General features: G+C 32.0%; 1 protein-coding gene and 1 long non-coding RNA gene across 2 annotated transcripts in view; one reads left to right on the top strand and one right to left on the bottom strand.

Annotated features, from left to right (window-relative positions):
* Positions 1-15,576, top strand: part of LOC144838876 (uncharacterized) — a 276,224-nt gene that overhangs the window by 96,324 nt on the left and 164,324 nt on the right. The gene's annotated exons all lie outside the window — the stretch shown is intronic.
* The window catches only part of LOC144838875 (voltage-dependent calcium channel type A subunit alpha-1-like), a 124,118-nt gene that overhangs the window by 52,436 nt on the left and 56,106 nt on the right, over positions 1-15,576 (bottom strand). The window contains exons 8-19 of the mRNA XM_078694394.1: positions 15,099-15,295; positions 14,846-14,949; positions 14,270-14,442; positions 13,314-13,427; positions 6,657-6,878; positions 6,141-6,253; positions 5,746-5,855; positions 4,534-4,665; positions 2,745-2,826; positions 2,303-2,420; positions 1,850-2,042; positions 1,421-1,464 (exon numbers count right to left, since the gene is read on the bottom strand). Coding sequence (XP_078550520.1) covers positions 1,421-1,464; positions 1,850-2,042; positions 2,303-2,420; positions 2,745-2,826; positions 4,534-4,665; positions 5,746-5,855; positions 6,141-6,253; positions 6,657-6,878; positions 13,314-13,427; positions 14,270-14,442; positions 14,846-14,949; positions 15,099-15,295 — 1,602 coding nt within the window. The remainder of the gene's footprint in view (positions 1-1,420; positions 1,465-1,849; positions 2,043-2,302; positions 2,421-2,744; positions 2,827-4,533; positions 4,666-5,745; positions 5,856-6,140; positions 6,254-6,656; positions 6,879-13,313; positions 13,428-14,269; positions 14,443-14,845; positions 14,950-15,098; positions 15,296-15,576) is intronic.

The following is a 15,576-nucleotide window of genomic DNA, read 5'->3' as shown; positions in this document are numbered from 1 at the left end:
ATTCACATACAGTACATGAAAAATGATATCTTAAAACTATAGTTAGTATTGCCACTACTGTACTATGAAACCATTATACCATGATGCCTAACCATGTTATAGAATGACCAACACATACTTTCAAACGAGCTTGACACTCAAAATCTAAAGAGGTATGAACGGAAAATTTACGAGCATTCGTTCAAATTCTAAATCACTAAATTTAAGCAAAATTTAGTCTTTACTGTGAAGAAGAGAAAACACCTTAAAACAAACTAAAAGAATTTACACAATGAATAATGAACCAGTAAAAGAACAGTTGATTAGTAAATCTAGTATACCTTTATACCCATGTGCAGTATTTTATAATGCATAGTCAGCGTGCCATAGTTGAAATTACCAGTGCATAATGTTCACCAGAGCATTGTGTGTTAAACTCAGTGAGGTAAAGCCGAAGGGTAGAGGGCGTACTCCAGACTGAAAAGTGATTCCAACAGGAGAGGGAACCAACAAGATGGCGGCCGTAAATGTGTTCAAAAACATTATTTAATATAAAAAATAAATTACAACACATATTCTTGCCAAAGCACAGTGAAGTTTTTATAAAATTATATTGTTAATCGCAATGGAATTAATAATTTCTTGGTAATCTAGCATTGTTTGTATACGAGGATCATATAGAATGTGTTCACGTTGCGTATCGTTCTCACGCAGATAGGCTCAACACAGGCATATAGCAGTGCGACTGCGTAGGGCATATCTGATTGGTCAATTGCAGCCGCCATCTTGTTGGTTCTCTCTCCATGGAGAATCACTTTTTGAACTGCTATAACCTTGTTCTTTGCGATCTAGCCTTCGGCTATAAAATCATTGGTAAAACTAAACCAAATGGCATGTACCATTATCAATAAAGGTATAACATACCAACAATATGGAACTGAATCATTGTGATATTATTAAAACAATTAATTAATGAATAATAGTAGAAATAAATTGTTTTACTATTGCTATTTATTATTAAATAAATTAAAGTAGGATAAACCTCAGAATATAAAATTATATTTAATTTATATTTATTAAATCAAATTATTGTTTTGAAGCAAATGTAAAGATTTCACTTTTTTTTGTGTAGTGCATTTTTTTTAAATTTTAAAACCAATTACAGTTTCTACTTCATAATTCACTGATATTTGATTCAGTTCCATATTGACATTTATTCAACATTCCGATTGCTGTATTTCGACTACGAAAGCAATAGAGCATGACAAACATTTGAGCACGCTCAGAAGTCCATACTGACTTCAAGACCAGCTTGGTGATAGCTTTTGGGAATACAGAAATTGCATTAGTCAAAAGATAAAAAACTTGTCATGCTTAATTGCTTTTGTATAGTCTTGATGTCTAATAACTAAACATGTAAGTTAAGCTTAGATTTTCCTACCTCCTTCAGTCTTTTTATTTACGTCATTTGACTTCCCCTCTTCACTGTAAAACAAAAAATTATATAACAATATTGAATATTGATCAAACACAATATGAAGCAAAATTATACTGATGTTTTGGTTGATAGACTTCAGATAAAAACAGGAGGCTTCCTAGATGCAGTATCCAACTGCTGCCACAATTTACCAACATAAAGAAATCAGAAGCCATAACCATAATGCCTTCTGACTAGCCTAGAAAGGGTCAATTGAAGGACTTTCCGATTGGCCTAGAACGAGTTGAATGCATGGCCTTCCGATTGGCATAGAAAGAGTTAATATTGCAGGGCTTGACTATCCTAGCAGGATTTAAATGAATGGCCTTCCAACTGCCTTAGAAAGAGTTAATTCTAGGGGCTTCTTATTAAACAGGCAAGAGCTAGACTTACATGGCGAGTTGTCCTGTATCAGGGTTTGGTGATCCCTTTCTGCTCATACTTGGTGTCTGTTGAACTAACGCTTCCATCTCTCGATTGATTTTATCCTGTTTCTCTGCGTTCTCTAACTCTTCCAATCTGGAGAGCTCTTGAGCATTGGCTAAGTTATCCACGGCAATGGCAAGGAAGACATTCAACAGAGTATCTGAAGATCAGCGGCTTAGGAAAACTTTATTTTTCATTATTTCATTTAATATGGCAGCAACAAGGAGAAATAGTCTGGAGCCTGGGAATTGAATGCTGGAGCCTGGGGATTGATTGCTAGACCCCGGGAAATTGAATGCTGGATCCTGGGAATTGAATACTGGAGCATAAGAATTGAATGCTGGACCCTGGGGATTGAATGCTGAACTTGAACTTGGCCATGGAACTATAGCCACATCTTGCAATGTTAAAAAAGGATACAGTTACCGAAGAGCACCAAAATGATAAAGTAAATGCTAGCCCACATGCCAGATGGTACACCACCTTGTGAGACGATGCCGTTGTACATAACAGCATTCCAATCTTCCCCTGTCAAGATCTAGAATAAATAAAACAATTGAATATAAATTTTAAAGAAATCATTAAGTAGCTTTGTAAAAAAAAAACTAAAAGGCAGGAATTTAAATCTACACATCCTTTGAGAGACTCTATGTCTGAGGGAGACAATCATTGATAAAATACATAGCAAAAAGGGTTATGATACTTTTAGATTACTGCACATGTAAAATGCAATATACCTCCAGGCATTAGGTTAGGATTGTACTCCATACTAGGTTAGGATTAAACCTTTAACCTTGGAATTGTAAGGAAGGAAAGCAAGCACTCACTCTACCAATTCCACTAACATTTTTTTAAATCTTACCTGGAATACAGTCATGAGAGCTATGGGGAATGTGTCAAAGTTGCTGGATGGTTTATCCTCATTAGGATTAATTGTATTGAAGCTAAAACAATAACAAAACAATTATGTACAACTAAAGAATTTAATAATACAAAATGTTACTGCATTTTTTCCAGATTATGTTAAATTAAAGAAATGATCCTACGCCAATTTCACAATTGCAAACTGCACTCACTAAAACATGTTATCATTATTGACTATATTCAAACAAGGTTACCATTAGTCAATAATACTATTCACGAAACACCTATTCTAATTGTTCTTTATAGATCAATAACGGCTAATCTTATATGATCAATACCAATCAATAATCTTCTAATAATTGTTGTTTAAATTTAATATCATGACTCAATGAAACATTTTACTTGTAATGAATCATTTGTTTTGAAATAAGTATAAGTTTTGAACGTATACATACTGATACATACTTTCAACACATACATTTAATACATTTATTTTTTAAATATTAAGCATATTCGGCTGTCTATTTCAAGCATATCTATCTACTAATTTGACTGCTGTAAGTTGTTTGTAAGGGACCAGATAATATACCCATAAAAATGTTGTTTTATTTAGATAAATTTGCAATGAAGTAGAGCACAACAAAAAAAATCAGAATATGATGCACATAGTCTTCCTAAATTTGTATAGAATTTTTCAAGAAAACATGAATATATTAACATAAGTTATATTTCATTATATTGAAAAACATGCATGCAATGAATAGGGGAATAAAGTAGGCTGGGTTGAATATTGTGACGAGGTACATAAAATTTATGATTATGGGAAAATTGACAAAAAAATTTGAATGAAATAATTTGTCATTAAATTCGCTAAGGTAATATACTATTTTTTTCAAGTATGATATTAATTTATTCTCTATTGTGCATTTTACAATGGATTCACTGTAATTGTTTAAATTGGATGAAAATTTAGATAATTTTTTTTGTGTATATATATATATATATATAGTTTGTAAAATAAAAAATGAATTATATATTCAATATTAATAATATAAATTAATAGTAGAATGTTTCAAATGTTATTAAGGGGACACTTTGTTAGGTCTCAAATTGCCACCTTAAATCTTGGTTCCAACTAGGATGCAACGCAACGCAACAGCGTAAGATCAGTGCAAGTAATTTGACCAATCACAAACGATGAATTATCCAAACTGTTGTAATTGGTCAACTCAATTGAATATTGTCCTTGCGTTGCGTCCTAGTCGGAACAAATCTTTATAGGGCTTCTACAGTAGTTAACATACAGAAATATTAATTTATAATATAAATTTTATATATTCACAGTACACTGTATAACATGCAATACAATTTTCGCATTTTGCAATCCACATAATACACCCCAATGCCCATATATGGTTTGATTAACAGTAAATCTGCTATAATATATGGTTAATTTGTAGTAATACTGTATTGATACCCAAAAATTAATATAGAACGTATAGAATAATTCAATTTTCATATATTTACAGCACCAACGAAAAACATCTTCCGTTTGTTAGCCAATCTCCCACAATACATGTGTCAACATAATTATTTCCGTATTGACATTTCCCACAATGCATGTGTTTCAAAATATTTCCCACAATCAGGATGTTAACATCTCCCACAATGCACTTCGAATATTTCCAATAACTCAACTTCAGTAATGTTTGGAATTGGGGGCGCATGGATTGCGATAGGCGAGAATTGCTGCAACCGTAACTTTTCACTACTGTACACGTAATTACCTTCCTCCAAACAACTGCATCCCCAGCATAGCAAAGATGAGAATGAACAGGAAGAGTAGGAACAATAAACTCGCAATGGATCGTAAACTACTGAGTAGGGAGATGACTAAATTCCTTAGAGAGGACCAATATCTATAGGTGGATCCGATGAATGGAGAATATAATGAAACAGAAAGATGAAAAAAATTTTAAATTAATAATCAATGTAATATATATATTTAATGATCAGATAAAAGGGTGATGTTGATTCCTTTGTTTCTTGTTTGTTTACATTTTCATTGTAATAGTAACTTTTGCCATTTGGAAACGAGACACCATATCGTATTGTTATGGTCAAATGATCTTAGGTGAGAAATTAATTGCAAAACTGTGGCAAACAAGTTGAAATACGATTTGTTTTAAGCAGTATCTCTATTCAATTATAATTTAGTTTTTTCGATAAATTTCCATTAATTGTAGCGAAGTCGAGAAAACTTTAAATCAACATAAAGCTTGGTTCCCACTAGGATGCAAGTGCAACGCAGGTAAATTTGATTAGTCACATCACGATTGGTCTTGCATTGCACCCTAGTGGGAACCAAGCTTAATAAAATACAGCAACAATACTGTATGTCAAATTGATAATTCAATTTTATTTGTCCACGATAAGTTAAAATTGTTTTACAGTTCTAAACAAGAAAGAATGGAAGCTGGGATGTCGTCCATGATATGGTAGGTGGAGAGATGATTCCTCGTTGTCCGTTACTTACTATCCACCAAATAGTTGCATTCCGAGCAACGCAAATATTACAAGAAACAGGAAAAGGAGAAAGACCAAGCTTAAAATCGATTGTAAACTATGGAACAAGGAGACTAGCAGATTGCGCAATGACTTCCAGTATCTGTGAACAAGGATGTTAATGTTTATTACGGTACATAAGTTAGACCTGACCTCTAACCTACAAAAATATTCAGAATTAAAAGTTAACCGTGTGCAGTTTGGTATTTGTCGAATTACATTTCTCCATATCACAAAATACAAAATAAAGCAGCACGTTCATTTTATTTACTTTCCGTTCCATACTTCAGTGAGACATACCTATTGTTTGCTAGAGTTTGAGAATGTAAACATCATGTCCGGATGATTTGACTTTTGGTACTCGATCATGATTTTTAGAAATGATTATGTTACAATTATTTTTCCTAGATTCATTTTTTTTTAAATATACTCGCCTTGTTACTTTGAAAATTCTAAGCAAACGAAGAGCTCGCAGGACACTGAGGCCAAACGATGAATCTTTGAATATTGACCAGATGACCTCAAACAAGCTCGCTAAAATGACCTGTGAAAAACAAACCAAAAAAGCTCAATCGAATGTGCTATATTCCTGTGGGTATTTTGTAATTTTTTAAAACTTTTTTTTCCTCCTCACTTGTAGCTGCAACCCATGTCCATTCTCAAAGTTGCAATCCTGAATCCATTCTCGAAGTTAAATATCCTTCATAACAAACCACCTCACATAACAACTTAAGATGTCGGCATGTATGATGAAACATTATGTTATAAAGAGGTTTTGTACAGAGCTAACAAAAATATGCAAATTACACTATAATGTATAATAACATACCATGCAATCAAACTTATTAAATGCTGACTTGAAATATATCTGAGGTCCTAAACCATACATTTTTATTGACATCTCCAAGATGAAGACGCATAGGAATGTTATTTCCGCATAGACTGTAAAACGAAAGAAAGTTTTAAGGTTAGAAAATGCAAAAAATAGAATTGAATAGATTGGTGGTAAGATTGTGGCTGGTCCTTCTAAACCCTAGTTTTTTAGAGATGTGCCCTGATTAGAGGTTGGTCTTAATGTTACAATGCCTCTTGCTCTTTCCACAGGAAGGTGTCTGAATATGGTGTCCCAAAGGAGGGGTATCTTAAAGGTGGGGTTCTATCGTTGCCATGCGAAATAGAGTTTTACTGGCTTACCAATACCTTTTTTGTGATGTATCCATATTTGTTATTGTATTTATACGGTTGCGAAACCGCCATAACATCTGATGGTATATGGTACAAAGGTCTATATTTGTATATTATTTGATAAAACTCTTAACTTAAAACAATATAAAAAAATACTTACAGAGGAAGGTTCCGAGCCATGATGGTTGCGGATAGTGCTCAATAGCAACACATACGGTATTCAGAAATACGAGCACAATGACGAGCCAGTAGAAGCCCTGAGATTTCACCATCTTACGAATCAATATCCGAAATTGGTACTCCTTCTTGCGAAAACCCGAACATTGCTTCTTTTTCTGCCTTTCTGGTTTTTTGGAGTGATTTTTGGAATTTGTTAGTGGCTCTGGGTTAATATGCATAACATAAAAATGGTAGGGAAGGGGGGTTGGGGGAGGGAGGGTAGGGCATATTAATGAGACGGGTGTGTGTGTGAGGGTGTATGTTAACACATGCATAGGCAGTCGTTAGAAAAGTCCAAATTAAATAGACGGGAAATTGTGTTAGTAAGTGGTTATGCAAATATCAAAGAAAACAAAGAGGATAATTGCCAAATAAAACGTGATGTAAGCAAGCAGGAGAGGGTAGTGGAAAAAGAGAAGGAAGAAAAAGAAAATTTTCATTAAGAATCATGCGTTTGTACCATGTATGTTGATTTGATTGACCAGCCAATAGGATTGGCCTTTCATTCAAGAACAGAAGAGAGCTTTTGACCGCAACAAATGAAAGGATTCAAGCGTAGCAATGATCCGCCCACTTTACACACGGAATCAGTGAATTGTGACCATTACTCCATTTATAGGTCCATGGTTGTAGCATGGAGCTAACTAATTTTATAGCTCCATGGATGTAGAGTAGAAGTTATCACAGAAGGCTGCAATTTAATCAGTGAGTTTTATGAGCATGTGCAAAAGCTTGTTACGCTTGAATGCATTTCAAATTCTGTGTTCAGTCAAAAGATCCCCATCACTATCTTTTTGTGTACAGATTAAAGAGTCTGCATTAATGTTCAACCATTATTTTTTTTTGTACTTGTTTATAAATAAATTAAAACCAATACATATATTTTATAATTGGTCAAACATTAATACTAGACCAAAGAGTAATACATAATCTATTTTTAGATCAAAGAGTAATACATAAATCTATTTTTAGATCAAAGAGTAATACATAAATCTATTTTTAGATTTATTGATACAATAAAAACACTGTTTATCATTAATTTGCATATTGTAAAATTACTAATTTAATTGTAATAAATAAAAGAGTAAACAATTAATATTTAATTAGTAATGTACATAGATCACTACCACAATAGATACGGATTATTACATTTTAATTTATTAATAAGCAACCACTATATAAAACAATGTAATTAAATATTTAAATTTTTTTAAATTATACAATTTGAAATATGAAACATGCTAGAAATATCATAAATTAAAGTTTATTTTTAAGGTTGGGATAAAATAAATGGTCATTGAAAAACAGAATTAAATTAATGTAAATTGGTTTATGCAAATTAAATGATAAACATGTGTTTAAATCAAATTTAAATATTTGTGATCTTTGTCTCTTAACTCTCTGTGCACAATGTATTTGATAGATTGGCCAGCCTCTCTTAATATTACTAATATCCCACCTCTAAATGCTAAAACATTGACTTATTAAGAAAAGGAAGATTAATATACATAAAATATTAGAAAAAGTGCTAGACCATAACTATAACATTATATCCACATAAAATAACTGTAAATGATAGAATAAACTGAAGAGATGAATATATAAGCAGTGTAGATAAATAAGCGGCGCAAGAAAAATAAGCGGCGCAAGAAAAATAAGCGGCGCAAGAAAAATAAGCGGCGCAAGAAATGTAAGCGGTGCAGGAAGTATAAGCGGCGCAAGAAATATGAGTACCGTACTTGTAGATGAATAAAAAGAAATATATGGTAGAAGAATAAGTGGTATAGAATAAGCGGCGTAAGAATAAATGACGAAGAATATGTGGTGTAAAAGAATAAGCGGCGAAGAATAGGTGGTATAAAAGAGTAAGCAACAGATAGGAAAAAGCGGCATAGCGGAATAATTAGTGTTGTAGAAGAACACATGGTGTAAAGAATAAATGGTATATAAGCGGCACAGAAATATAAGCCACTTAAGTGGCGCAGAAAAATAAGAGACATAGAGGAATAAGTGGCACAGATAATCACTGTCATTCTATCATTTACAGTACTAAACTATTCTTTTTAGACTTAGTCAAAGAAAGAAAAATAAAAGGGCTGAACCCAAGATTTGCCCAGACAATGAAACGATTAACAATATAACTCCTGTCGTACAAATAGCCAATATCATGGTAAACAAAATGTTTCATTAACGATAAATATTAAAGCTAAACAAATCCATTCTATTAAAATTTAAATATTCTTTTCACAAATAAAACAAATTTACATACTCTACTATGGTATTAAATCTTTTTAAATGAGAATAATTTGTAATAAATTGGTTGTCATAACAAAATAATAAATTTCGAATTAAGCTGCTGTAAAATGTAAAATGTCTGCTCTATATATATATATACTAATATCAATCAAATCTAACCTAAAATTCCTTGTAATATTCTTTCTACATATCGCTATACATCATGTATTTGATATAAAAAAATACGCCCCCACAGATGTTTTATACTGGATACAGCTTTGCGGCATCATTAGCTATTGAACTTGGCGGTGTTAATTCATTTTTTATGCACTTACTTATTAGTGGATTTATAATAACATGGAACGCTTTTCTAGGAATTCTGCCCACAAACATCTTCTTAATTATATTGGTAACCGTGGGATCAAATGAACTATAAATAACATTTGTTTTTAATATAAGAATTTGGACATATTTAATTGTAGATGGAGAAACAGTATTTTCTATAATAGTTAGTATTTACTGTAAATTTAAATTTATTACAGTATTTATACCATTATTTTTTTTAAGATGAGGCTGCAATACCATTTCTAATTTTAGTGTACATACATTACAAGGGCCTAAAATGACTTATTCATTAGAAATAGATTATTCCAAAATACTGTACTTAGAAATAAAAATCTAAAATTTGGTACATTTTTTGTACAAATCGTTATTCATAAAATAATGAAGGTTCAATAGTTTGATTTTTGAGAACTGTGAACATTTCAATGCAGAAAATTATTCTATGCTTGGTATTAATGAATTTATGCATCAGCGCTAAAATGAGTCACAATAATTCTACATTTTGTCAAATTGGAAAACTAGTCAGTGCTGATGAATCATGGGTAATATCTGGTGAATGATGGGTAATCAGTAAAGAAGAAAAATGGGTAATCAGTACAGAAGAATGATGGGTAATAAGTAAAGAATCATGGGTAATACGTACTGATGAATAATGTATACTGATGAATCATGGGTAATATGTACTGATGAATAATGTATACTAATAAATCATGGGTAATAAGTACTGATGAATCATGGGTAATTATCAGTTTATTTTAATTAAGATGCTGAAAGGTGTATATAATTATAACACAAGAATAATTGACTAACAATATTATAAATATTTTGTTTAACATTAAATATTTTATATTTTTATTAAGCATACTGTAATTATTATGCAGTTTATTTTTTTCAACTACACTCTGGTTTCATATTTTCTTATTTATTTGAAAATTTCAAAATGTTCTTGTTCTGCAAATGGAATTTTTGTATACGCTATTTAAGTTTATACCCATATATGTCACAAAATAATTATTATTCGATTATCATATCAATAAATTTTAAATATAAATCAATAAATAAATCATGAAACATTGTTTTTTACAAGATTATCATTTCTTAAAGAGGAATTATTCAATAGCATATTTATGTCTGATCATTAATAAATCATATTTCATATAATTTATGTTTTTTGGCATATTGTAAATCACTGTGTGTATGCATGCAAATTGGGATGATGCTATCTACAGTAGTAACACAGTATTTAAACATTGCTATAGTTCACATACTAAAACAAGGTTTTAGAATCTATTAGATGTTAAAATTGTACGACAACACAATCTGTTAAAAGCATGCCTAAAAGGAGAATAAATACAATATACTACAAATCCATGCTATTTAAGAAAAAAATGTATTAAATCGTCAAATATCAAAGGTCAAATATATATATGTACAGTCTCTTGTACCAAGTACAAATTCGCAGACACTTTTAACTGACAAAAAAGAAGCAGTTCATCATTACGAAGCCTATTGTACATTTAACAAACCAGTGGCGGATCCAACTTCCTCTTTTCCCCTTCTTTTGAAAAATTAAGATTGGTCGACACCCTTGATTTAATTTACAATTAAGGTGGCCGATGGAGGTAATATACCTCCATGGGTGACCTTATCGGGAACAGACTAATGTGTAACTTGGACGTAGTGTATTGCTTCTAGTTGGTTTCAAAGGCTGTCCCCTGAATAGAGGTATCCCAAAGGAGGGGTAATCAGAAAAATTTATCAGGATGTCACGCACAAAACCAGCCATGGGTGTGTACAATATTTCTCAAGGACACCACTCTTGTATATAGCAGCCAAAGGTGTTTTCTAAGGCCCCTGTAACAACTGTTGTACAGCAAACCTCCAAGTACCAGTCAAGGGCGTTTTTTAAGGACACTGTAACAACATGCATGACCTCCCTTTAGATCAGCCACTGGAAGGAAGCAGTACAGACTTGGCCAGAAACCTAAGAATATAGTAGAAAATAGACAAACAGAAGAAGACTCAAAACATCTTGCACAAGCTACACAAGATTTGAAATAAGAAAGTTGTAGTTAGTGAATAAAGCTATGCTAATTCTGCTGTGGTAATCAATGAACAAAGATGCTTCCATTACGCACTAGCCCATTGGGCTACTTGGCAGTTGATTCTAATAGCCCACATGCCATCTTGCTAGGCCGGACTAATTTTACGGAACATTAATATTAATTTTGTTTCTCCATGTGCAGTTTAAGTATGTACAGACTGTAAGGAGTCAATTTTTTCGATTTGCTAGTCCAGCCAGATTTTAACTTTCTACATCGGGCTAGTATGTCAAGCTCTATGTTAAGCTGTATTTCCAAATCAAAATTGTTGTCAAAAGGTTTATTATATATAATTTTGAAGAGGAATTACATAACTTTATCAAAATGTCCATACAAGATTATAACCTTTTCTCCTCTTTTATAATCTACCAATATGTCTCAATAAACCTCATAAGAAATATCTTGAACATTGATTACACACACTAGATGAACTAATGGGTTTGCTAAGAACACAGGTTCATGAATATTCATATTAAAGGTCAGGTCATTCACTACTTCTTGCAGTTATGATTGTGGAGAATTAATTTCTTTTTAGTCCAACAACCATTGTTGTTTTAAATAATTTAATCTAACCTACAAAATCCTACTAATTTAAAATTATCAATCAATTAAAACAAAACAAACTTTCACAAACAAAAAACTTGCACAAACGTCAAACAGTCACAAATTCTAATGCTAAATAAGCCTACTAAAAACAACATCTACTATGTGCATATAACCATAGTATTCTTTCTATTTATTTATGTTTATTTATGTTTATGTATATAAAAGTAATGAATATTCATAAACCATGTCAAAGATAGGCACACGTTGAAATATTCTCTAGGTTAAATCTAGGAACAATAACTAAAGCATAGGAGAAACTATTGGACGGTAACTTGTAATAACTGCATAACTGCGTACTATTCAAACAGCGAGAATAATCTCAGTTTTCGCAAGTCTTGCACCTTAAGTTCAATTATATATGAAGAATAAGATGCGATAAAAATTTTATAGGATTCATTTGCATATCGAATATAATTAGAAGATACATACACACAAGATAAAGGAGCTTTGATTGTTTTAAATCTTAAAAAAAAAACCATTTTTGTATTGTTATGTAGTTTAAGCTAAATTTTAATATGGGTCATTTTATACTTTTTATACAGTATTATTTTAAATTTTAATGTCTTGTGGCATCATTACATTTTATGGAATATGCGCAATATCAATTATTAATAAATTATTGTTCAATTAATAAATTAGTACTAGAAAAAAATGAAGCACAGAAGAGAACAATCTGGATTTTGGAGAGTTATCCCGGTTTCAGAGAATTTTTCTGCAGAAGACTTTTAAATCTGCCTAAATGTGAAACTGCTTCATTGACCTAAATGAAGGCGCTAGACTTGCGAAATACTTTAATGGTTGTGCTTCACCACCTATGCACATGCAATGAATAGTTACGCAATGTAATTTCTAAATGAATAAACGTTTCAATCATTTATCTTCTTCCATGTATCAGTACTGAAGATAATTTTAGTTATATATTTTTATTTTTGTTTTGATTGCAAGAGGTTTCATCGAAGCAAGCGACAAGATAGAGAGATGGCTATTTTCATTGAAGATCAAGCTTGATAAATACATCATCTTAAACATTCCAAGTATAACATTTATTTATAATGGTAAAAAGAGTATTTTTAGTATTTTATACCATGAAAAGCTAGATGATGTAGTCTCTCAAACTTAATCTCAAACAAGCTTTAAATTCAAGTTACACACTAAAGTTCAACTAGAAGTATGACAGACATAAGAAGCAAGACTTCCAGGAACATTAGACAACTCCCACTACCAGAGACAATAAGAAGAAATAGAGTAATAAAAAAACAGCCGGCAAGCGACCAGGAAGGAGCGATTGGAGATATTATTCCAAGAGGGCCTACCGTTTTTCTTAACCTCGATAGTGTCTATTTCTCCCACTACGGCGGCAACACCGTTTCCAGCATCCCCGTTAGTTTGAAGTTCTTTTTGTTGCATTGCAGCCGCCCGACGACGAGCTATATAGAACGAAAGCAAACTCATGGAAAAAGCATGCATCACACAAAACACAAATGAGTGAAAAAATAAAAACCCTTTAAATGATGCTCAAACAAAATAAGGATTTTAAATGCAATATACAGTTCAGTGAACACCAACGGCAAAATCAAGTGAATAATATTTAATATAATTATTTTTCATTCATGTGCATGATATTTTAACATTCAAAACATAATATACAGTATTATTAGTGCAGCCATTAACATGGTGGTATACTGTGCTGTCAGTGATTGCAATTTAAAGGATTTTATATACTTTATTAAATCAAATAATTGCAAAAAAAGCAAAATAAACTTTTGTAATTAAGCTATGGACAATTGGGTGGCTAACCAGGGATAATAAGGTTGACATTTGACCTTTATAAATTTATAGTTAGGGTCACTTGATATATGTAATTATAAGGAGCATCTTTGGGTTCAATATTTAACATCAATTCAATAAAAATAATAAATAAATATTTTAAATAAAATTTCATTCTTATCAGTAAATAATACAAAACAAATCGGTTATTTCAATATCATTTTATATTATTTTTCACATCAGAAAAATTAAAAAATTAATATTAGACTGTTTAATTTTAGGTTTTCATGCAATAATTTGTTTTTATTTCATTCGCAATAGAGTTTGTAGCATCACAGTACCATGTGACCTCCTTCGTTGTCAAAAGAGATCGCAAATAATGTCTGTAACATTTATTGGTCAATTCTCATTGGTCGGTTCAAATCGTTTCTGTAGCAACGGAGCGGTATCACATAGTATTGTGATGGAAAACTTTCAAACTCTATTATATGTTAATTTTTACCTTCTATTGCTGCCCGTTCTTCGTCTGTTATTGATGTGTCGTTAAGTAACACCTCCTCGGCTTTGCGAATCCAATCTATGTAACCGTCTAATTCTCGTTCTGTTTGCTGCTGGCGCCGCATTTTTAAAAAAAGTCGTCTATTTTCTACACGCTCTCTTTCTTTAGCGAATTCTCTGTTAGAATTTAATGAAATAGAAATTTCCTTAGAAAGGAAGCTCTGGAGGGGATTTTTATAAGTTACGTTTTTTTTTGTTAATGATTTAAATTATTTAAGTCATGTTCACATGTTTGCTAATCAAGAGCTGCTCATGACCAATTGCTAATGAGTGCAAATTGCATGATGGACTAATTGGTGCATTATCCCGGCTAAGCTGATAAGCTTGTTTCAGATTTCCTTATTCCTCACCCAAACAAGATTAAGCTTGATCAAGAGCTGCTCATGAGCAGCTTTTTAAGATCAACCATGACAAAAACCACTCTTAAGTGGCTGTTCAAACTAGAATATGGCCATAAGCCAACACACCAATCATGAGCAACCTCTAACATGTGAACGCGATATTAGTTTATACAACTTACCCACTCAGTACACCAAGTACTAAATTAAGCATGAAGAATGATCCTAAAATTATAAGGGGGATAAAATACAACCACACAAATGCGCTTCCATGAGCATTCGCACACTGCAAAACAAAATAAAAAAATATAGTTATGTTATGGTATTACTACTTAAAGTAGACTTATGCGATGCTGATACAGTTTCACATATGACACATGTGACAAAGTATTAAAGAATTTGCCTGTGATACCGGACAAATGCGACTTCACTTACATCATACATTACTTCTGTCCATCCTTCCATAGTAATACACTGAAATACTGTTAACATTGCAAATAACATATTGTCAAAATTAACGATTCCAAACTTAGGACCGCTCCAATATTCGGTACACTGCGACTGATTTGAACAATGCCGACCACTACCATTGGTAAAGCTACACACCATGGGTTCGTCCTCCGCAAATACCCCTATAAAATGAAGAATAATGTCATTCATTTTTCACAATATCACATTATTAAAGGGATCATGTAAAAATTATTGTAGTACAATTTACTGCATATATATTATTTACTGCAGTAGAATAATTTGAAATGATCTCGGATGAGCTTGGTTCCCACTAAGACAAAACGCAAAGACCAATAAAAAGCGATGGATTATTCGAACTGTCACTTGTGATTGGTCAATTAGCTTGCGTCCTTTTGTTGCATCCCAGCGGGAACAAAGCTTAAGATATCAAAGCAAAGTTTGC

This window comes from Antedon bifida, chromosome 3 (assembly GCF_963402885.1).
Source record: "Antedon bifida chromosome 3, ecAntBifi1.1, whole genome shotgun sequence".
In the NCBI taxonomy this organism is placed as follows: domain Eukaryota; kingdom Metazoa; phylum Echinodermata; class Crinoidea; order Comatulida; family Antedonidae; genus Antedon; species Antedon bifida.
Note: the sequence above shows the minus strand (reverse complement) of the source record. Positions and strands in the feature narration are given on the sequence as shown.